General features: G+C 39.4%; 1 protein-coding gene across 1 annotated transcript in view; it reads right to left on the reverse strand.

Annotated features, from left to right (window-relative positions):
* MAP4K3 (mitogen-activated protein kinase kinase kinase kinase 3) overlaps positions 1–23,917 on the reverse strand; it is a gene marked incomplete in the record, with an annotated part of 123,200 nt that overhangs the window by 56,978 nt on the left and 42,305 nt on the right. The window contains 7 exon segments of the mRNA XM_034764013.1: positions 7,735–7,797; positions 9,975–10,033; positions 11,720–11,792; positions 22,409–22,519; positions 22,633–22,714; positions 22,804–22,866; positions 23,158–23,289. Of these exon segments, the coding sequence (XP_034619904.1) occupies positions 7,735–7,797; positions 9,975–10,033; positions 11,720–11,792; positions 22,409–22,519; positions 22,633–22,714; positions 22,804–22,866; positions 23,158–23,289 (583 nt within the window).

Here is a 23,917-nt window from a genome sequence, read left to right on the forward strand (position 1 = left end):
GCCACTATGTAAATCCATGGTAAGCCCACACCTTGAATACTGTACACAGTTCTAGTCACCCCAACTCAACAAAGATAGAATAGGGAAAAGGACAGAGAAGGGAAACAAAAATTATCAGCTTTCATATGAAGACGGATTAAAAAGACTGGGACTGTTCATCTTAGGAAAAAGACGTGACTAAGGGGGGAGATGATAGAGGTCTATAGAATCATGAATTGTGTGGAGGAAGTGTTGCTCACCCCTTCATGTAACACAGAAAGCAGGGGTCACCCCGATTAAATTTATAGGGAGGCAGCGTTAAAACTAACATAAGGAAGTACTTCTTTGGTGTGCTTGTTCTGCGCTCACAGCTATCATCAACTTTGAACCACAGAAAAAACCCTTGTTGGATATGCAGGACTGTTCACCGACCAGAGCCCTTGTTGGAGGTGGGCTGATCTCTGGTAAGCGTATCCGCACGCATGTAGCTTCTTTTATTGTTTTAATGTTTTCTCTGTAATGCTTTCACCTTAAGAATAAATGTACTTGCTTAGAAAGAGCTGTGTAGTAACTTATTACTGTGGCAATTACCCTGTTTATAGCCTTCGAATTGCATGCAAAAGCAAAGCAGGCTTGCTTGGGCAGTCAGCTTTTGCTGGGGAATTCACAGTGTAGGCAAGGAACTGTGCAGCCTGGAAATACCCTGGTCAGGATGGAGAGAAACACAAGTCTCCATCCAAGACAGATGATGGCTGGGGAGCCAGAAACCTGAGAGTGGGTGTACTTGCTGGACCACAAGAGGGAAATACAGGTGGCAATTGCCCTGAATTGTGACACCTTCCCTTTAGGCACTACACAGCTATCTAGAGTGAGAGAAATTTCCCACCTTAAGTGAAAAGCATTTTGAATATAAATTCCAAAAGTGTAAGACACAAATTCTTATAAAAATGGAAAGCGAAGGTCCTACGCTGGACAGAGCTAAAGTGTCTGTCTACTTTAATTTACACATTCTATAGTACATGACAGTGTACATTCTGCAGGAGTGACAGAAAATTTAATAAGAGAAAATAAGCAAACCTCTACAAAATGTAAAAGATTCTTTATCTGTCACTGATGGTTATATGCCCTGCAATTATTTTTTTATGAAAGATGACATCTGTCAGTGTTATTTATGCTTATATATTTTAAAGGGACAAAACCTTTGTTTTTATCCAGTTTACTACCACGCTGTCTGCCAGAATTACTAGACTATGTTTTCAAATGGGCATTTATGTTCTTCACTTCCTGTTCTAAACTGCTGTATTGTGTTCCTGTTTGCTTTTCAAACATTACTGTATTTCACCCAAATGCACTTCATTGCTGGGTAAATTAATTCCTTATGTACACTAAAATCAATCAGTGGGGAGTAAGGGAGTTTGTAAAGACTGAGATTTGGATAAAAACTGTATCCTCATCTCCATCCAAATGCTGAGTTTGAAAGTTTTATAAAACTTTCAATTACATATTTGACGAACAAATACAGACAAATAGACACGTGTACATACACACATATATACTGCACTCTATCTATATTTATACCATTATCTCACACACAGGAGGTAGTAATATCAGTTGATTGGAATTAATATGCAGCACATGAATATAAAACACTAAACTAAATAAATCTGACTGAGCCCTATGTTTTCAAAATAATATTGCAAGATATACAATCATCATCAATTGAATATGGAAAAAATATTAAATTATCTTAATATGATCCACAAAATGTCCCAAATTACACTCTATTCTAAGAGGTCAGTTAACAGTAAACTGGTCTTGAATTGCTGGTATTGTTTATAACTAGAGTTCTACTTGGGCAAAAAACCCACCACTTTGCACAACATAAGGGTGTGGACGGCAACGTACAAAATCTCAGTGTAATGGATAAAGAAAAGTCATGCAGGAGAATGAATCATGCATTCCAGAGGAAAATCTTTTTATCCTAAATTAGGGCTCTGGGAGGGAGTTTGGGTGCGGGAGGGGACTTGGGGTGCCAGATCAGGGGGCCGCTCACCTCGGGCAGCTCCCCACAAGCAGCGACCCGTCTCAGCTGCTCCTAAGCGGAGGCGTGGCAGGCAGCTCTGTGCGCTGCCTCCGATTGTAGCCGCTGCCCCTGCAGCTTCCATTGGCCGCGGTTCCCAGCCAATGGGAGCTGCGTTGCTAGCACTCAGGACGGGGGCAGCGTGTGGAGCCACCTGTCGCATCTCCGCCTAGAAGCAGTTTGCGGGGAGCTGCCCGAGGTGAGCAGTCCCCGGATCCAGCACCCCAAGCCCCCTCCCGCACCCAAACTCCCTCCCAGAGCACGCGCTCCACACCACCTCCCGCGCCCCAACCCCCTGCCAGCCCCGTACCAACAGCACTATAGACCGGAATTTCAATGAAGATCAGAAATGCCGGTTTATAGAGCTTTTCGGTTCATGAAGTACCGGATAAAACAACTTTTATTTTATGTCATGAAGTATCTCATCATGCATGAGCTATAATTGTAGCTTTGCTTTTCTGCTAGTTTTATACTCTTAATTTGGAACAAATTTATTGTGTAGGCTTGAGCTGTACTTGAAATTCACTTTCCCATTTACTTTTCATAGTTTTTCAACAAGTGTCTTTGAATATGCACAGTGAACTAATAATTGATAACTGGATATTGCAGTTGCTATTCTTGAAACTGTAATTAAGTGGTCAGTAATAAAATCTGGAAGTACACCTCTACCCCGAAATAACGCTGTCCTCGGGAGCCAAAAAAATCTTACCGCGTTATAGGTGAAACTGCGTTACATTGAACTTGCTTTGATCGGCCGGAGTGCATAGCCTCGCCCCTCCGGAGCACTGCTTTACTGCGTTATATCCAAATTTGTGTTATATCGGGTTGCGTTATATCGGGGTAAAGGTGTATAACACTTCGATATTAAATGCTACTAGCTGCTGATAAGGTAACTCCTGATCAGTTGACAATACAAATGTACCTTAGTTGTTCAAAGATGGTCAATCAAATGATCGTGTACATCTTCCATTAATATAGTATCACCATTTTTCCAGTCTCCCAGTGGAAGGAATGACTAATGATTCTTAGCATTTCATTCACCCATAAAGGAGAATGCTTACTGAATAAAACTTAAGTTATACACCAAATTCCTTTGTCCTTATTTTATTAAAAATGTGTTCAACTTTTTAGATAATGTTGGTACTTTTACAAAAAAAGAGAATTAAGTCTTCTGGGATTTTAGTAAACATCCAAATAAAACAGTCTCAGCTAATCAGCGTGCAGGAATTTTGTAAATTATTGTTGCATATCCGCAGTTTTCCCTCCCCCCTTGTTCTGCGATTTCTTGCACTCTGTCTGTGGTTGTCTGAGGGGCACAATCACTATTGTTATTTAGAACCCATACAATGAAGAGAAATATATCCATTCTGATGAGCTATTGTAATCCCTCTGCAGTGACTGGCTACTGGATTCAATATTTTAAATGGTCTGCCAGAAACAGAATTGGCTGTCTCAGAAATCTAACTCTCTTTGGCCGAGAAAGAAAAATCCCTTGGACTCAGTCCCCCATCCTACTTACTTCCACTGGATCTTAAGAATAATGTTCATATTTATGTTTTCCACTGAGGACAATCTCAAGAACCTCCCCTCCCAATTCACTTTTGAAATGTAATGTAAACAAAAATTGTGGCTATTCTAGGGAGAAGAGTCTTGTTGATTTATAATGAAAGAAAAGGAATGGGGGAATTTAAACTGTACACTGGTCTCTCTATATGACATAAGGGCTGGGATATTCAAATTGCTAGCCTGCGGAGTGAAAGAGCGGGACTTGCAGAGCCTGGAGTGGGACGCTTGTGTTGCCAGCAGGCAGCAACCTTTGTAGTTTTGGGCGAGTTTCCCCCAGGGAGCACAGATAAGGCTCCCTCGCGCTGTAAGGAGGCAGTAGTGATTCACCCTGTACCCCTTGGTAAACCCCAAAGTGTCATAACGGTACAGTGACCAATACAAGAATACTAACCTCCAAACAGAAACAAGCAAACTATATATCAGAAAACCCCTAATAATTAGGAAGGGTACTAGCTTAGCGCATTCTCCGGGATCCAGTGACCAAAAGCTGCACTCCTAGGGGACTCTGCGTTCCCTTACAGTGTTAATGAAGGCACGGAGAGAAGCCCAAGGTGGCGATTTCCTGACATGATGGACAGTCCCTTCTCTGCCCACAATAAGTAGTGAGTGCACTTATTCCTGTATGGGGAGCCTTTTGGAAATGAATACAGGATCCCTTAATAGCTGCTATGACTTATGGGGAAATGTGGAATTTGAAACCGGTTCCAAAAAAGTAGGATGGACCACATACAAAACAAAGGATCTTGGCATTATGAAAAAAAGTTGTTCCATTTGGGCAATATTTTACAGCTCTAATATCTAGGAATACTAATTCATTTCCTTTGGGCAGGATGTGTTCAGACTGAAGGGAAGGAAATTTCCTAAGTAATGATGTGGGAACAGTTCTAAGAACTGCTTATCTGTGAAAAACAGGAGGAAGAGTTCTTTACACAAGAGATCTCCCTACTCATTAATTCTTTGAACAAAGGTGGTAGCAATGAGGAACATCGGTTTAATAGAAAGATAATGGAAGGCAGCTTTTGCCAGAGGCTTGAAAGGAGAAATGTTGAGAGCATTCAGAATGAAATTAAGGTTCCATTCTGCTAACTGGCTCTGACTGGCAGTTGACAGCATTTAGCACACTGGAAAAAATCAAGTGATGGGAGAATGCACGATGAGGTTGTCATTGTTTAGTCAGGATCTGAGAGTTGGTATGTGACATTCAAGGGTGTTGTAACTCAGTCCTCTAACAAAAACTCCAAAAGGAAGGAGAGGTGTGCCTCAAGGGGAGGGACACTTCTGGTATAGCACCCACTAAAGAAACAGCCAATTGCTCCAATATGCCTGATTTGTAGAGTCCTCCTTGGATGTAAGCAAAACATCAATCAGATGAGAAGAGAAGCCAAAGGATTGGAGAATTATTTTGTTAACATCCAGGCCTGAAGTTTCTAAAATGACTAGTGAATTTGGGTGCCCAATTTGAAACACATACGAGGGACTCGATTTTCAAAATGTGCTAAGTACGCTCGCTTTCTGACAATCATGTGTCTTGATGGGCACCCAGAACTGAAGCACCCAAAAAATCACTAAATTTTTTAAAAGGTAGATCTCAAGCTGCTACACACATGCTGTCTGGGTCCAGGGGTAGAACTGGGTCCTGATGGAGAAGATTCCTTGTTTGAGGGAGTTGCCATGGTTCTGATATGGACAGGCTGAATACAAACTAGGGAAACAAGGCCTTATGGGACAGTGACAGGGGATGAGGATGACTTTGGCCTTTTGGCAAATACATATGCATTTTTTTTTTTTTTTGGCAGAAAAGGCATGTGTTTATCATAGAATCATAGAGGTTTAGGGGTTGACCATTGAAGAAAGCGCATCCACCCTCTCAATGGGGTGATCAAGGTCCCCAATGGGGTGCCTAGATCAAGACAGAACGAAAGTTTGTTTAGATGTGAAGCAAACATGTCCCTTTGTGGAAGGCACTACAATAGCACCCTTTTGTTAGTTTGGCATCTGCCATGAATTATGGTGGATCTGCTAGTCAGTCTTTTTGGGTGCTGAAATTTCCCTAGATATAACTAAGAAGTCAACCACTGAACCTTTTCTATCTCCCAGAGGATCCAGATGGCAGCGTCAGAGACAGGTTTAATTTTTCCCCTGTCCATTTTTACCAGTGGCCACAGTTCAAATGTCAAACTTCTTAAATATAATCTGTGTAGTGATGGGGGAAGAGGCTGCTGAATGGTTAGATCCAGTGACCAGAGTGCCACAGAGTTTGATGGTGATCTGAAATTCCAACTTGGACTATAGTCCCTGTCATTATCTATATGCCCCATAGAGACTCTCCAACCTCTGACGCTTGTTTTGGTTATGATCCTGAAGATTCATGGGTTTGCCAAAGGCTTGTCCCTCATCAGGTATATGTTCCACAGTGGAACAATTTCCGGACCCAAGTGAAATGAGAAGTCAAAGCCTCTTGATGAGAGGACTACTCAATCCCACTTCATGAAGGCTTGAAGAAACCATATACTGTCTAGTGAACAGCGTCTGCAGCTGTGACTAACAGATCTAGAGGAGGGAGAGCGTGATTAGCATGGTCTCGTGCAGAAGACAAGAGAAAAACTTCCTTCGGTTTCTGGGCTTTCCAGAAGAACAACCTTGGTAGGTGAGAAAACAAACAAAACCAAATCTCAAAGTGACTGGGATCCTGTGACTGAGTCAGAGCACTTCTCTCTGTTTCACAATGAGCCTGTGGAATTGCAGAATGGAGAGTGCCTGATGCAGATGAAGCGGAGAGGTCTGGAAAGTGTTCACAGCCTAGAAACCCCCCCCCCTCCTATTTAAAACCATTATTTCCTTCTTTCTTCATTGTAGCAATCACTATTGTCCTAAGTTTAAAACCATGGGGCAGAGGAGATGCCAAAGGAGAGGTCTGGTCAGGATACATGCTGTAAGTGCATCTTAGATGGCATCTTAGGCCAGGTTACACTCAGTGGGCTAGAGGGCAACAGCTACTGTAATGGGCTTATGCCAATCTATGAGGGGCTGCAGGAGTCCCTTTGGGAATGACCATGGAAAGATCTGCTGGAACCGCACTCACGAGGACAGCAGGAACCATCTGCATTCAGCAGAGATGAAAGTGGCAAGAAAAAAAAGTGAGAAAATGAAGAGTCAGTAGCTGAAAGAAAAGCAGAGCTGAAGTGCAGGACAATGCTGCTGGAGGCAGAGAAACTGGAGCTGTAGTCCCAAGAAAGTTGTTAAAGGACATTTGTGTGTGTTAAGGAGAAAATCTACACAGGACTGCCTCCAAAACTGCAGTCGGTACAGCTTAAGCTATCAGTAGCTATCTATTGGCAGATACAATTTCTGAGAAGCTGATGTAAAAAGCCATCGTTTTGTTCCATATTTATTATTCCTCAACGGACTTCCACATGAAATGTTCAGTTTACAAACCAAAAGACGACTTGGGTTTAGTTGGTAGCACAGCATGTTCCACTTAGTACAGAGTCTGAAGAAATGAAACGGTGCTCTGACTACTTTACACATAACTAGCAACCATCACCAACAACAGATACAGGGGTCTCTGGCCATTTGAAGACCCAGGAGCAGAACAGAATAAAGCTTGCTGGCTTGATTTTCACACTGCATTGTTAAAGCAGAGAAGGGTTGGAAAAGAGAACAGGTACAGTGGGGCAGTACCAAATGCCGAGACTATCACATTTCTGACCTAGCTCTTTGAATGTTCATGGTTTTGTCAGTATGCACGTTAATGTTTGTATTCCCTCTATACCGTAATTACATTTTGGATATTAAAACATTAAAAACACACACATTTTCTAATCTTTCAAATGGATGTTTAAAGGAACTGCCAAACAAAAAATGCTAAGAAATATCTCCTAGACATAGTGAAAAAAGTTTAAGACATTACAGTTAATGCATAATACTGACCTACTTTATATATATTTTCCTTCCATTCATTAGAAATATTCATACAACTTAACCCTTAGCCTGAAAAACTGTTCTACAGAGGCAAAGCAAGTACAGCAATTGAACAAAACTTTAGCTTTGAAAAACAAAAATAAAAACAAAACCAAGGTTGACAAAGAAAATCAGAAGGTGAAATATACCAGGTTAGATCTTGCAGTGTAGTATATTTCTTCTGAACTGTCCAAAAAATCGTTACTGTTGGGCTGTTCATTAGACAGAGACCAAGAAACTCAGGTTATTTACTTTGAGACTGAAAGCCAGATATACACAAAGGGAAATTGTCTTGCCAACACAATTTTGTTAATGCAAATGCAAACTTAAACCATATTAAACAGCTTCTGACAAAACTTACATTTCATATTACATCATAATTAATTTTGTATAAAGTTTAAACATTACTTAACAGCAAAAAAGCAGAAAGAGCCAAAGAACTACCTTAATAAATTGAAATTAGCAATTAGCAATTTTTTCCCATCTCTCAATCCCTCCCATTCCAGGATTTTGTGTCACCTGTTAGAATACTGGAGATTATTGCAAACTTCTACCCTCAATCTCTCTTCCTACAAGACCTTTCATCAAAATGTGTCTTAGAATGAACAGGACTTCTTTTGCAGCCAGTTAGTACTCAGACTTCCATTGACCAGAATGATCTAAATTTAATGATACAATACTCCTTTCCTCAATCTTTGAGTCTGACACCACCTCCACAATCCTCTCATCCTCTAACAAGGAACCAGTCTCTAGCTTCCAAGAATCAACCTGGCTTTTCCACTTTGCAGTATATTAATGAATCAGCCATTAAAGCCATTCATATTTAATTTAATAAAAGCAGGTACCTGTAAAGTATTGGAACTTCTTAAGTGTAAATGTTTTTTTCCAGATTACCGTTACATTTCTATGTAGTTCAAAGTAACCTCATAAATATCAAAATAATGGTTTTGTTTCACTGGTATGCAGTTTTTCTTCACCTTCGGTCAGACTGAACATGAGCTCAAATAATTTTGTAGGGTATTATAGGAAAGCTGCTGCCATGCCCTCAGGAATAAGGTGCTGAAAAACTTTTAAAGGAAAAATATCTTAAGATGTCCTAAATAAAGAAATCCCTTTATCTTAAGAGCAAAGTACAGCCCTTCATGCTTCCCAATACTAGGCAGACAATTAAGCACTCCCTTTCCCTCCTCAGAAATATCCAAATGAACAGTTCTAGCTCCTCCCCCTGGGCAGGGAGATAAACACAGGGGCTTAGATAGTGGTTGTCTGTCTTTTTGACAGAGTCAAAACAAAGTTCTGGTTCTCCCTTCTGGCAAGGGAACTTTTTGTGTTGGTTTTCCCTATCAGCGGAATTAATCCTTTCTTGCAGCCAGAGAGACAACTAAGTGCAAACTTCAACTCCTCCCTTCCAAGAACATCTGCCAAAGAAACGCTCCTTATGGCTGTGCCTTAAGCCCCAGAAGAAAGCTTTCCCCTCAAAAACACTGTTGTCCTGAAAAGCTGTCCAGCTGGGTGACGGGGACATACACCCAGTCACAGGAATTTTAAAATCAAAATGTACAATCTAAAAGCTGCTTTTTCAATTTTAAGCTCCATTTTCTTCATTAAAACCTATTTTGCAATTGTCATGCCACATATTCAAGAACTTCTCAAAGAATAAAAAGAACACAAAAGTGAGAAAATATTTAAAGGCGTGTAGAACTAAAGATTGTGCTAATCAGAATAGTTTCCACAATGTTTATTACAGTGAAGCAGACTACAGAGAAAGGGAATACGAGTACTGACATTGTAAGGTGATTTTGGTAAGACTCGCTCTTAACATATATTTTTCTTGCCAGTTTTAGAATTGCTGATCCTCTGTTTTTCCATATGTTTAATTATAGATATATATAATGCTCTAATCAGCATAGCAATAAGTAATGTGATTATGCAGCTACGTAAATGGGTATATAATTTGTCTGAAGTTGTTGCATAAATTCTTGTTTGTGTTAGATAAGCTACTCCTCTCTGTCCCGTTGGGATACTACAGGCTGCAGTCCGCCTGCCCAAGCCAGCTGCTGTGGAAGAGAGAGTGTGCACACCAACTCACATCTCCAAAGCCAGCTGGCTCTTTACCAGAGGAAAGGGTCAATCAAGGGAGGGAAGGAAGGAGGAGCTCTTGTAGTGCACTGCAAGAGAAGTGTGCCAGCTCTGCTCTTGCAAGGCTCTTATGCCAAAGAAGTGCAGTTCCAGGCACGCTCCCTTCCTAAGAACCTGAACTCCAGGGCGAGGAGCTCGTTGATAAAATTGCTTGGGGGGAGAGAGAAGGGACTATGTCACAAGTCAAGCTTTTTTCTCATTTGCAGGATGTAAAATCTGAGGCGTAAAACCCATGCAACATGTTACTCACAAACTCATGATGTGGCTCTGTCTCCTTCCTTAATGGAGGATTAAACTTTATTTGACCAACTATAGAGGAAAAAAATAAAGTCAAGATCTGGTTTGCTTACTGTAAGAAAGGATTCAGTTTCTAGTAGCCGTTGGCCACTAACGAAGCATAATTCAGTTTTATGCGCATATTACACTTCCATTGATGTGTATTTCTGACACACACATGCCCTTAGTGCCATGAGCTCAGAGCCCTTTAGAAAGCAGCAAGCTCTGGGGGTTGCCCATCCTTGCTTCTATTCAGAGCTATGTAAGGGATTGCCCTTATGTCCTCATCATCCACATATGAGAAGGATCACAAAGAGGATTCAGAAACAGCATGGTAGGGAAGCATAACTCTGCATGGCAACTCGTAACTTTAGTTACAAGTGAGTAAATCTTTTCTGTGAATTGCTTTTTCAGATCCGTACTGTTGGGAGATTTAACCAGCAGTAAAAATCCCTGATGAAGGGTTGAGGAGTACTAATTAAATTTTCCAACACTGCTCTTCTGCAAGAGACATTGGCCATTGTACCAAAAGTTGGACACAATGTTCTTGAAGCTCAAGACTTCCAGTTACTATTAGTTTATAAATCCCAAGATATCAAACTCAAAATTTAAACTGCATTTGTTTTTGGAGAAAGGAAAGTCCTGCCTTCTGATCTAACCTCTCATCAGACTCTTCCTCCACCAAGTTGCGTGTGACCATTTCAGTTTGAAAATAAAACTGATGATCCTAATAGTTGAATGAGAAATGTCAGTGTTATGCACAGGGTTTTCTTAGCAGTGGTTTCTTTACCATCACCATAAGGTTTCAGGGGGCTTTCACTCCAACTTTAAATTAAACATTTTCTGAATAGCTGGCCCAAAAGTTTAATGCCAGCAATATTCAAAGTAAAGTACCAAATTGCAATGCATAGCAGTATTATGATGACATTTTCCTCAGTCCTAGGGTGAAGACAGAATCTTGCACCACTCTCTGGAAACCCTCTCTGAAGAATAGCATGAAGTGGCATTGAAAGTCTTTGAGAGGAACCTATGTCAAACCTTATTTCACTAGGCTGTAGTAGTAGAGAGATTTGAAGCAGAGTTGGAAAACAAAATGGTATGGACCGGTACATATTTTGAGACAGAGACACACACACACACGCGGTAGGCAACCTATGGCGCGCGGTAGGCAACCTATGGCACACGTGCCGAAGGTGGCACGCGAGCTGATTTTCAGTGGCACTCACACTGCCCGGGTCCTGGCCACCGCTCTGGGGGGCTCTGCATTTTAATTTAATTTTAAATGAAGCTTCTTAAGCATTTTAAAAACCTTATTTACTTTACATACAACAATAGTTTAGTTATATATTATAGACTTATAGAAAGAGACCTTCTAAAAACGTTAAAATGTATGACTGGCACGCGAAACCTTAAATCAGAGTGAATAAATGAAGACTCGGCACACCACTTCTGAAAGGTTGCCGAACCCTGACATATACATATATACACACACACACTCTTAAAATATGTATCGGTCCATACCATTTTGTTTTCCAACACTGCTTCAAATTAAAAAAACCCACGAAAGCTTATGCCCAAATAAATATCTGAGTCTTTAAGGTGCCACTGGACTCCTTCTAGTTAAGGTAGATAGACAAAAGCTCAGTTTAAATTAAAAGCTAATTTCAAGTTATTATAACCTTTAATATTCTTAATTTAATGAAGTATACACATGCTTACAGTTTATTTCAGAGCGTGTTTTTTCTTCTCTCACATTTCTACTTGTTGAATGAATTCTATGAGGCACAAGGGGCTAGAAAAGAAAAAAAAAAGCATTATTACCAAAAGTATATACCTTCTATTATGTGAAGATACAGTTGTCCTGTAATATGTATTTTACTCATCTCCTTAGAATATTTTAAAATGTCTGATACAAGCAAAGTCTAAAAACAAACAATATAAAGAGTATGTTTTGCATTTTAAAGACACACCACTACATTAGACTGCTGTCCACGTACTAACAATATATATTTCCATTATATCTGTACAGTTTGTGCTAGCTGAGTGTGCAATGGTTTTATAGCTGTTACATACATCATTCTGAATTTAAATGGACAGTGGTAAGTCTGTATTTATCCAAATTTGTCTGTTTCCTTCTTATACTTGCTGTGCAAAGCGCTCGAGACCTAACAGTATTTAAACAAAATTACCATACCAAAAAATACCCACTTAGTGCATTATATTGACTGCCTGACCCACACACAAAGTTACAGAGCCCCACTGCGTAAAATTATAAAAAAAGGCTAAAAGAGTTAAGTTAGAAACTGGCAAGGGGACAAGCATGCGATATAAAGTATAATAAAACTTGGTCTCTGTAAATAAAAATGTCTATTAAAAAAGGTCTTTGTGACTATCTGTGTTTCTGTTACAAGGTCTGTGTGGCAGTTAAATAAGATGAACGTTTTGATGGGGCATCTCTGTTTTCAAGGGTTGTATGTCTTAAATAAAAATAGCTTCAAAGAACCCAGCTATTATGTCTTTAAGAAAAGAAACCTATTTACAGCAAAAAGCTGAAATGCATGTAGAATTCAGGGGAAATAAAACAAAAACATGTGTTTCAAATAAACCAAAAATGCTCCTATATTCTGTATAAAACATGGATATTTGAGACATGTGTACATAAGTACAACTGAGCTGACTCAACACCACTGAATTACATTGGTTTAACCATAACCTACTGAAAAAAAAGAGGTTGTGTGGAACCATTGCCTTCAGATGTAATCACTAAGGTTAAGATTCTGTCACGGGTATTTTTAGTAGAAGTCAGGGACAGGTCACAGGCAAAGAAAAATTCACAGAAGCCCAGCTGTTTCAGCAGCCCAGGGGCCGCTGCTCCATCAGCCCTGAGACTGACCGCCAGTCAGCTGTTCTGGCAGCCCTGGGGCTGACTGGGGGCTCCAGCCGCGCCCCAGAAGTAGTCCCGGAGATGCTGGAAAGTCATGGAATCTGCAACCTTCATGACAGAATCATATCCTTAGTAATCACACATCCATGTTTCCTTAATGCTCCATCAGGGTTAAAGATACTAGGTCCTGTTGGGGCTGGAAAAATAATCAGTAATTCACTCACGGAAAGGGGGGTGGGTGAGCTGTGATTAATATTAAATTAAACAAAAGGAAGTATTTTAGGAGGGGTACATAATACATACATACATAGGGAATTTCAGAGCTGTAGTGATCAAATCAATCTGCTAACTACAGACATTGAACTTTGTTTCAAACAAACAGTTAGGCTGGCATAAAAAAGCTTTTTTGGAGACTGTCTTCTTATAACAGCAACCATCTTTCAAAAATTATTACTGCTGGGCTGCAGGACAAGGGGTTTCGCTTGCTTTATAAATCTGAAAATATATAATATACGATCTTATTCTTTGTACATGCTGTCTTTACTAATAATGATACACGTCTTTATTTCAGTGTGATTTGTTTAGAATGGAAAAAGCAACTTCAAGCTGCATTACAGAGGTGATGGAGTTTGAAGGTTACAAAGAGTATTTCCCACTTTTGTTATTTAAAAAAAAAAAAAAAAATTATGTGGGGCCTATGCGAGGGGAGAGCACTACGACACTGACAGCATGATGCCTGGGGAGAAAGACTGGTATCAGGACTGGTATCAGGACAACCGATAAGACATTTGACTTGCAGCAGGAGCTTGCGTATTATTGTCAGCAGGATGTCAACATTGAAATGGGCCTGTATCCTGTACAGAGAAAAGATCATGAAAATGAGATCGCTGTTGCAGTGAAGGGTCCTGATAGAGATAAACTTGTATATAGATCCTTTCCAGTGCAGAATGTTGGCCTCTGACTGCATGGCTATATACAGATTTATATTTTTACAGCCCAACACCACAGCACTTCTCCCTCCAGACAACTATCACAGACAGAAGAAGCTATTCGACTCCAGCTATCCAGTGGCTGTTGTATATCGCTCACAAAGAAAATATACAGATACAATATGCTTTACAGGTAGGATTCTACTTTCTAGACAGTTATGCCGTCACTAACAGGAAATGCACAGCCTTTCAATGGGGTTTTTAATGGTTTTTTTCCATGGCTGTGTCACCTATTATGATGAAAAATCTCACAACCTAATGATAGGGACGACTTTTGGATTTCTTTATTACAAGACAGCTCAAGACTGATTTTCTGAAAAGATGAGGATATGAAGTCAGGACCCTCTGGGAACACAATTGGGAGGTGATGATAGAAATAGATAGGAGGGAGCTTGCAGATTTCTTCAACAAAGCCCAATTGCTTCAACTCTGGTGCTCAGGGATGCTCTTTTTGGAGGGAGGTCTAACACTATTTTCTTGTATTACAAACCTAACCCCAATGAAGAAATCCACTATTACAATTTTACCAGCCTGTACCCTTTCATAAACAAAACTAAAGAGCACCCCATCGAACAAGCCGATATCGTTCATGACAAATTTGGACCCCTCACAAATTATTTTGGAATTCCAAAATTAAACAACACTGCCCACAATGCCTCTCCCCCTCTCCCCCCAATGTTATCTGTCAGAGTAGGTGGCAAACTTATGTTCCCACTATGCCAAATCTGTGTGGAAACTGAGTAGCAGAAGACATGCACCCATACTGATGAGGAGAGCGCCATCCTGGGGAGTTGGTGCACAGTGGAATTGAATGCAGCCATAGCAAAAGGGTGTATGGTGGCGCAAAAAAAACAAAAACAAAAAAACCCCACCACCTATGAAATCTGGCATTTTGAAGAAAAATCTGACAAACTCTTTTCTAAATACAGAAACAAGAGACTTCAGGGTATCCAAGCTGGTGCATAAAGAAAAACAACCTAAATAAGTTAATGATTTCTAAAAAGAAAGAAGATGTGCATTTATGCCAACATAAGATTATGCTGAACACCACAAAGCATCAAATTGCTAAACTGTTTTTAATTTCTCTGGGGGGTAAATTAGGCAAAAGAACAAACCTACCCAATACCAGCATCATGAGACTCTTGACGAACTCTTTCAGCACCCATTTTCTCCCAATTATGAGGTTTCATCCTCCAAGTTTATCAATGATGAAACAGCTTGCATGTCTTGGAAGCATACAAAAGAATGCTACATGGTCTCTGGCAATACCAACGTCTTCAGGGCTTGTTTCACCACCACTTATGGCCATATTAGAACTATATAACCTGCTAGACAGGTTGCAAAGAGGTGCCTGTACCATGACACAGAGTAGATGATATTCATGAAAAGGGAGGGAGACTGGAAACTCCCTCCAGCGGATTATTTAAGGGACCTCACAAGCGAGATCCTGCCAGATCAACACATCACAAAGTTGTATGGGCACAAGGTGTCAGAAGGAAAGGCCTACATGAAAGTCAAAGAGATTACCCTCAACATAGCAAACTGTGACAAGATCTACTTTGACAATCTGACAGATCTAATCTAGATTATAGCATAGACCTAGGGAAGTATAACCCAAAGAAGAGAGAAGTGCAGCAGTCCTCTATTGTAAGGAACAAAAATCAGTAGCAAATAGAGACAAAGACCCTTAAGAAAATGCAGACAGTCACAACATGAGGGTCATCAGAGAAAGGTTTAAAACCTGCACTACAGCTTTGGAAAATGGATACATGATGGAAACCTTTTTTTTATATAATTCTCACAGGGCCTAGCAACTATTAGAAAAGTCACTTTATAAAAAATGTGTTGGATAACACCGAGCAAATATCTTATGTCTGAGCCTACTGTGTGGTGTTACAGTTGCAGGCAATCTCAGTATAAAGAACTGCTTTGTAAATAACCTTTTATCAATTTTGTGGAGGGGTCACCTGATGCTTTTAATGATGACCAGTTGTTTCCTACCAATAAAGTAAACAAGATTATTGTAGACTATTTGATTAACTCTGCTTGTGAAAGTGATGAAATTGAGAAAGCCTTTACCAAGTACATGCATTACAGGAATGTGTGCATTATGTATATAGTTCAAAACGTATTTTGTGGGGGGGGGGGAAGAGTTGCACAATTAACCGAAACACAAAGTACATGATTCTGTTAAAAAACCCAGGGATAAATTACAAATTATTATGCTTACTCTGCAAATGTACGCTAGCAAGGCCGAATTCTTTCTAGAAACTATTGAAGAACCGGACTATTGAACTATTGAACTACCGGAAGAACTTATAGCTATCTGGTGGTGGATTTAAATACTTCTACACCAGAGGTTTATAGATTAAGAACTAGGATTTTCCATCCAGACTGGCCCACAGTTTATACTTTGAAAAGAACAGCTGGGTACAAAAAGAAATGAATTTTTGGTAAGTCCTTTTTAACAGCCGAGGCTGCCAACTGCAAGCACATCTGGCTATGTGAAGAGAAACCTGGTCCTTTTAAAATTACTTAGCCAATCACCCCTGCAGAAAAGGAAGGGCATATTGTGTTCAGCCTCTGATAATTTAGTAGTAATTTAGAACTCAATACCTTAACAGAAAAAGTACCTTTGACACACAATTAAGTACATGTGCTGAAAAAGTAATGTATAAGAACTGTGTAATAAAAGTATCTCACTAGAAAAAAAAAAGCATCTGGTGAAGCAGTCTGGGGTGGGAGTTTATCGACCTCTTAAGTTTTGCTATCCCTCTGATAATGGGACTTTTGACTAATCAATAAAAGAGTATGCAGGAAAAAAAAATGTACCTGGTGCCTTCCCACTAATTGGAGCAATTAAGGGTTTTCCCTCCAGCGGAGGAAAATATCAGAACAACTGTGGGTCACTTACTGGATACTGAAATAAAGGCCATTCTTCAAAGGACCAATTTAGTTGAATATGAAATAAACTTTATGCAGCCATACTTCAAAGATACCTTATGTACATGAGGCAGAGTGATGCAGATAAAGAGAAAATAAATCTGTTTCTACTGGAACAAGAAAGAGTATGATTGCCAACCCCCAGAAACACCAAAGAATTCTGACTCTCGTTACTCAGGAGGTGTTGGATAATGTGAATAGGTGTTACAAGAAATGCATTAGTATTGCTAAATAAAGTGAGCAGGGTAAAAACATCTCTTCACAGAACAATTATGGGGCTTTTGTGTACAAAGGCTCAGTTGTTAATGGTTCTAACATGCTTAACTTAGTCAGGTTGTCACCCAAACAAGCTCCATTCCTAGAAGGCATGGACCTAAAGGATGGGATGTGTTTATAAATGCCATAGTGGAGCTGAACGTACCATCTTCCACAACACAGCCAACATAGAGCTTTTGGAACGCCTGAAGGCCTTTAAACCATGGCTGATCAAGAAACCACTCCCTTTTTCCCTCCTAAAAAGCAAAAGTTGGCTAAAAACCCAAATGGCTCAATGTGCAATGTTTTTCATGCATTCATTTTTAAAATGGTAATGTTTTCCTTTAAACAAAACATTTCTATTCTTTAAAAAAAAAAAATACTATGTACTTTCTCTGCATTGGCCATTGTACCAAACAAAAACAAACCAAAAAAAACCCCACACCACCAGACATTGTCTTTAAACCCCCACCTGAGGTTGGTTTATTGAGAAACACTATTATAAAAGTAATGGCAAGATACACATATCTGGGCTTGCAGAAACATGTTTTGAGTAAGCCTAGACGTGCCCAAGTTTTGTTCTGTTGTTTTTCTTACACAGAATTCATCACTATCCCGTCCTTTTGCACTAAATCACTAAAGTACAGTTTTAAAATCTGACCAAAAGATAAACCCTTACTACGGTGAGGTAAGAAAAACTGCAGCTATAGCCTCAGGTGACAGAGCAGGAGTCTTGTAATTCTCCAACGTGAAACACATTGGTGGCATTTTTGTTTAAAAATTTCACAATGCTTCTAGGAAAGACCACAGTTTGGGGAGTATCCGTATGAGTCAAAAAAGTCTCTACAGTCACACTCCACCAGGTACAAGCTGAGCCATTGTTCACTGGGTTGGTCGTGTGCTTGTGTGTTGACCACAAAACCTTGGGGGAAGTCTCTGAGATTGACTGCCACCTGGGAGCCATTCGCAAGGAAGCACATCTAAGAAATTCTCTTGTGTGTAAGGGTCTGCTGATAAAACACACAATGGCTGTATAGTGTCCATATTCGCATGTAGTCAAAAGAACGTTTCTCCTCTGATTTATCTCTATGACACTGTCAAAAGCCCCATACACAATCATATTGATAGTGTCTGTCAAAGCCTTTGCAAAACGTATTTCTGGTCTCAGGTTCCCAGTTTTTATCAGGGAATAGTGATCAGCACATCCCTGATTGGAAGATAGGTCAAAGGCAAACAAGGTGTAACTTGTGCAAACGCCTCATGGTTGATTAAGAGAGAGTGATCTTCCATGTGTTCACCAGCCGTCTGCACCAGATTCACGTTTTCTCATGCAGTTTCCGGCCCTGAAGTCCGGTTGCAGAGGTTTAGCTGGTATATGTTCACCATCCACACACAAGGCCACAAAATTAAGATTGTAATGTTTAAAGCGAAAGAGGTTTTTAAGTGTAATTTCCACTGTCTAGTTTTCCACATCTTCTGTAGCAGCATTCCCTTAAAGGCCAATTCAAAATTGAATGTCTCTTAACTAGAGTAAATAGACAGACCACCCACTTCTATACAACCAGGTCTATAAGATTTATCGATCTCCACTTCACTGCTCTCTTTACAGTTTCAGCCATGGATCATGTGATGCCTGGGTTCATGGAAAGGAAATTCATTGTTCCTGATATCAGCAAGAGCAATCTACCAACTCTTCACTGAGCCTGAGAGAGAACAATATCGCAGATGAGAGATTCCCTTTGCTAACTTTTCTTTCAAGTTTCACACTGGAAGAATTTTTCATTGATTCAGTCTGCTTGCCCAGTGTCAAAGATCTGATGTGTATGCTGGTATGTTCATTTTGCTTTTGGATTCACTATTTCACTTTAGTTAGTCTTTGGTAAACTGTCATCACATTCTAGTGAAGAGCTGCGTACTGATCTTCAGTCTCCATATTTCCTTGCGAAGACATCAGCAGCTCTGCAACCATGTCTATTGTGAACACTTCACTTAGAAAATGTTATTCTCTTTTCTCTTCTCTCCCGCCCCACAGCCCATGCTTTACAGAAGATCTAAATAATGCTGCATTCATGTCTCTTATGACATTTCGTGCACTCTCCTTTACAGGCTGGACACATTTTCCAAGAATGGTGTAGGTGGGTTTTTTTTTTTTTTTTACTGTATCTTCCACAAGTAGTTTCCCATTCTTTGTAGGCTGTCTCCAAATCTTCTGCTTGAGTTTTGTGCTTTTTGCTAAGTCTCACTACAAGTTTGTATTCTTGGGTTCACCTTTGATTTTATCTGTGAGTTTTTCAGACTTCCTAAAAATTGTACATCAGAGAGTTTCTTCACTATGTCATTTAGATCTGGAGTTAGGTTGGATGTATTCAAGTAGGTCACTTGCCATAATAAATATGAGACAGCTTACTTTGTATTTCTCACTTCCCACGCAACGATGCAAAATTGCTTGTCAAAACCTATCCATTTTGACCATGCTGATTTATCAGCAAAGGGAAAACCTTCTGGAGGGATTATTATAGGAAATATTAGCTTCATTGCTCTTGAAGAAACTTATTTCTTTTACAATCTGCTACTTTTTATCCTGCTGCTTCTGTACCTTTAAGGCATCTTCTCCACCCCCTCCCACTTCTCCTGTGGTGATGCCTCTCATCCTTTTCTGTTTCTCTGGGTCTGGGACACCTTGCTGAAGCTGTTCTGGTGTGTTGCCCACAGCCCAGTTTCCTGAGAAAGTCTCTTCTCTACATTCCTTTCTGAGGAAAATATATTTTTCTCTGGCCTCTGCTTTGGGTAGGAGTTTTTCTTGCCCCCCATCCTTCTTAGGACACTTAGTCTCTCTCTTCCCCCCACTGCCAAGTTTAGCCCGGGCGCCAGAACCGGGGGCTGCTACAGTGCTTGAGGATAAGGAAAATAAATGTTCCCTGCTCATGGTAGTGGAATTCCACTGATTCTTTTTCTTTTATTTTCTCATTTCTCTAGGAGATAGGATACAGCCATTTCTGTCACCATATTGCTTGTAGTGGGACACAGAAGAACTAGGAACACACTCGGCAGCAGAGGTAAGAACTTTATTAGTAGTAAGCCAAAAGTGACACAGAAGAGTTAAAGCAGGGCTCACTCTTAAAGAGCCCTCCATCACAATTATAAGCCCTGTGGAATGAAATGGCTCCATCAAAGGAAGATTCGACATGAATCACTTCAAGGGCCCAAGAAGAGAATTCAAGATGAGGAAGGTGCAAATCGTATCAGGGATCCTTTCCACAGGCAAATGGCAGAAGACGACCGCACATCAATTATTCAATCCAACTTCCAAGGAACCAGGGACGACCCCATAGGGACAGCAATTCTTAGAACCGCTCCTTCCTAACTTCCTGCTACAATTTTAAAGGAACTGTATATGCATCCTCACAACTCCCCCCCCCTTTTTTCCTGTACAAACAGTATTTAACAAGAATTAAACTACAAATCAGAAATGCAGACATGTCACTGGTTTCACTACCTGTCCATAGATGGTCATCTTTTGGTCTTGATGAAGGGTTTTCCCTGCACCATAATCATTTGGATTATGAAAACCCAAACGTTAAGAGACTCCAGTCCAATAGGCTTAGCATTCAACAGATCATCTCCTTTAGCGAAGGATGCAGTGAGACCCTTTCCACCTGGTGCTGCTTTCCCTTGTTGTTTATTGTCTTTAGATTGTAAGATCTTCACTGTAAAAATAGGGTCTATATTTTTTCTAAGAATTGCCTGCATGCTGTCTAGTACTACAATAATTAATAAGAATATTACATTTATGAACTGCTTACTCCCACCCCTTGTCCTTCTGTCTGTGTATAGTATTTTATTTCCCAAGGTCTTAAGAGCCTGCATAGTGCTCAGCACGTTGTGGGCATTACCAGAAACAAACAAATAATATAACATTGGCTCATTTCAAGTTCTAATGAGATGTGTTAGTCTACTGTCATCTTCACGTTTTATTTCTTATCACATCTGACCAACTTTTGTCTAACTAGCAGTCTCTGAAGTCAAAACTAAATACATTTTGGAATTCAATAGTTTAGCCTGTCTCACCCTGAAAGGTAATTTCCATTTGCAGACATTTTGAGAGTTAGTTTTTCACAAAAGAAGTCAAACACAAACATACAGGAACACAATCCATGGCATTCCTGCCTGTCACAAAAGATTTAAGCTTTCAAAACCGATAATCAATTTGGAAGCTGCTAATATCTGGATAGTCTACATTTATACCGTGTATGCAAATACACCATAAAACTAGACATTCTGACTGCATGCCATCCATTTTCTCTTGTTTGTGAAACATTTAATTACTGCCTGGTTTATCATTCTTATATAAGCATGCTATTTTTTTCATCTGTAGAAGCTTGCACTGATGTTATGCCTTGACGTTTGACAAAACTAAGTGAAATCAAGTTTTCTGGATTATTTTAAAACTGGAAATAATATAACTATAACCTGCAAAAGGAATGTAACAGAATACAAACAACTTTTAAAAAAAAAGATTAAAGAAAAGACTATATGAAGCATACTTTCACTGTGATACTAGTGCTGAACAGAAGATTAGCAGTGGAAGACAAAGATCTACATTGATCCTAAAATAGTTTCCAAGCTTTAGCTCCTTGTGGGAGATAAGGTGGAGGGGACAGGGTGAAGGAAGGGCATCCATGTGAAGAATCAGAGAGAAAGGGACTTGGCTTTACATAGTAGTACTGAAGAACTAGTCGTATACCTGTATGGGTTAGGGCAAAAGTTCTGGCTCATTTAGAGACTGCTACTGAGGATACTCCCAATACAGATCCCTCTTAGATGAAATGAAGTAATCATAAGGTTTGCTACTACAGAACAATCATTTGGGGAAGAGATTCCAAAACAGAGAGAATCTCAGTACTCCACACTCATGAACCTGAATATCTATTAACAAAAGAATACAAGTAGGCTTTGTAAACAATTTCTACACCTGTACCTCTATGGGTTTAGGATTTTTTTTTTTTTTTTATAGTACCATATACGACCTGGTCCGTGTTTAAACAATAATTAAGAACCTAAAATATCACAATTAGATACTTTGAAATTATCATTTCACCCTTGCTTTCTGCAACTTTAGGTTTTCCTTCCCAATTATAACAAATTCTGATAATTTACTGCACTTGTGACAAAATGCCATACTCTGGTTACACACAGATCAAAATGACCTTTTAAAAGCTTTTGAGATCTCAGAATAGACATTATAGCAAAAGCTTTTAGATCTATAAGTGTCAAACATTTTAAAAACCCATTTACTAGCAAAACCCATTTACTTTTATGGTTAGCATGTATTCTTACCTCAGGATCATCATCATCAAAATCATGGTACGTGGAATGATCAGGATTATTCATTTTATCCAGTAATTCAATAGCAAGGGTTCGATTTAAGGGCTGTGTAACAAAAGGGTGCTAATTGACAAAGACAAGGGAAAAGAGAAAGTTTTAATTTAAACTTGAACACGGTAAGTTTAAAGGTACTTTCAGCTCAGAACTACTTCAGAAAATACAAACAAAAATCATACCTGTAGTAATTTTTCAGCTGTAGGTCTCTTCTTAGGATTTTTTGTAAGTGCCATTTTCACAAAGTGATGGAAATTATTTGACCTGCAAAATGAAATAGTGAACATTAGAATTCAGTAGTTTAGTGAAATGAATGATTAGTATAATATAATAAGAGAGCAAAATATGCTTACCATTTCATTTTGTCCTTTAGCTTGGGAGGCTGAAAGTTGCTTTTCGTCATTAAAAACAGTGCTCTGAAAACCGATAACATTTTTGTGATTTTTTGTATTGTGATTATCCATTACTTTAAAAAAAATTATTTTTGGCTGCAATAAAAAAATCCATCAACCCAAAAAAGATGAGATTAGGCTACTTGTTTATGCAAAATGCAGCCATTACAAATTTTCATGTGTACATTTTGAAAACTTGCAGACAATACTACTGGCAATAACCACTCATATTACAAACATGTCTAGCCAACTATTTAAAAAAAATGTTATTCACAGAGCTTTACAGCCTGCCATAAACAGATTTTATTTACCAACCTCATGGGATGCAAGTCAAACATAGGAGGCTGAAGTTCTGCAAGTTCTATAGCAGTTATTCCAACGGCCCAAAGATCACACAGTTGGTTATAGCCACCCTTCCTTTCAACTGCAGCAACTTCTGGAGCCATCCTAAAATATATATGTTTTTAAGAGAAAAGACATTTCTCTGTTTGAGTTAGTCGTGGAGAGAGATAAATCTAACACTTTTCAGTGAGAGTCAATGTTTTATTATTCATTTTTCTAGAACACATTGTATACACAACCTTTTATTTATTTGACTTATTTGTAAGCATTTGAAATCCTGTGATCTACTGAGCTTCAATGGTATTTCAGTTTTTTTTTCCCCCACTTTGTCCATTCCACTCTATGGCATTAGTGTTGTGGTGTTCATTCACTCAATTGAGGAGAGCTGGCTGCAAATCATTCCAAAATCAGTTAACACTCTTGAGTCAGAGGAACTGCAACAGTGAGGTGCAATTTTCTGTCTATAGCCTCCCAGGGCTGAGCATACTGCCTCCCAAATACCCCAAAGTCTGGCAGCAAATGGACAAAACCAACTAGTTTTGGATTTTTAGCCATAGCACAAGTGAGCTATCACTGGACTACCAAACTAGCCCTACATTTTATGATTAAACTGGAGTACAATCTAACTATAAAAAAAGTTTTAAAACATCAGCCTGGAAAGTGATAAAATGAAGGTTAGGAGAATTCTATAGGAAAATGCATCTAACTTTTTCACTCCTTGAGTCACTAGACC

Source organism: Trachemys scripta, chromosome 3 (genome assembly GCF_013100865.1).
Source record: "Trachemys scripta elegans isolate TJP31775 chromosome 3, CAS_Tse_1.0, whole genome shotgun sequence".
NCBI lineage: Eukaryota > Metazoa > Chordata > Testudines > Emydidae > Trachemys > Trachemys scripta.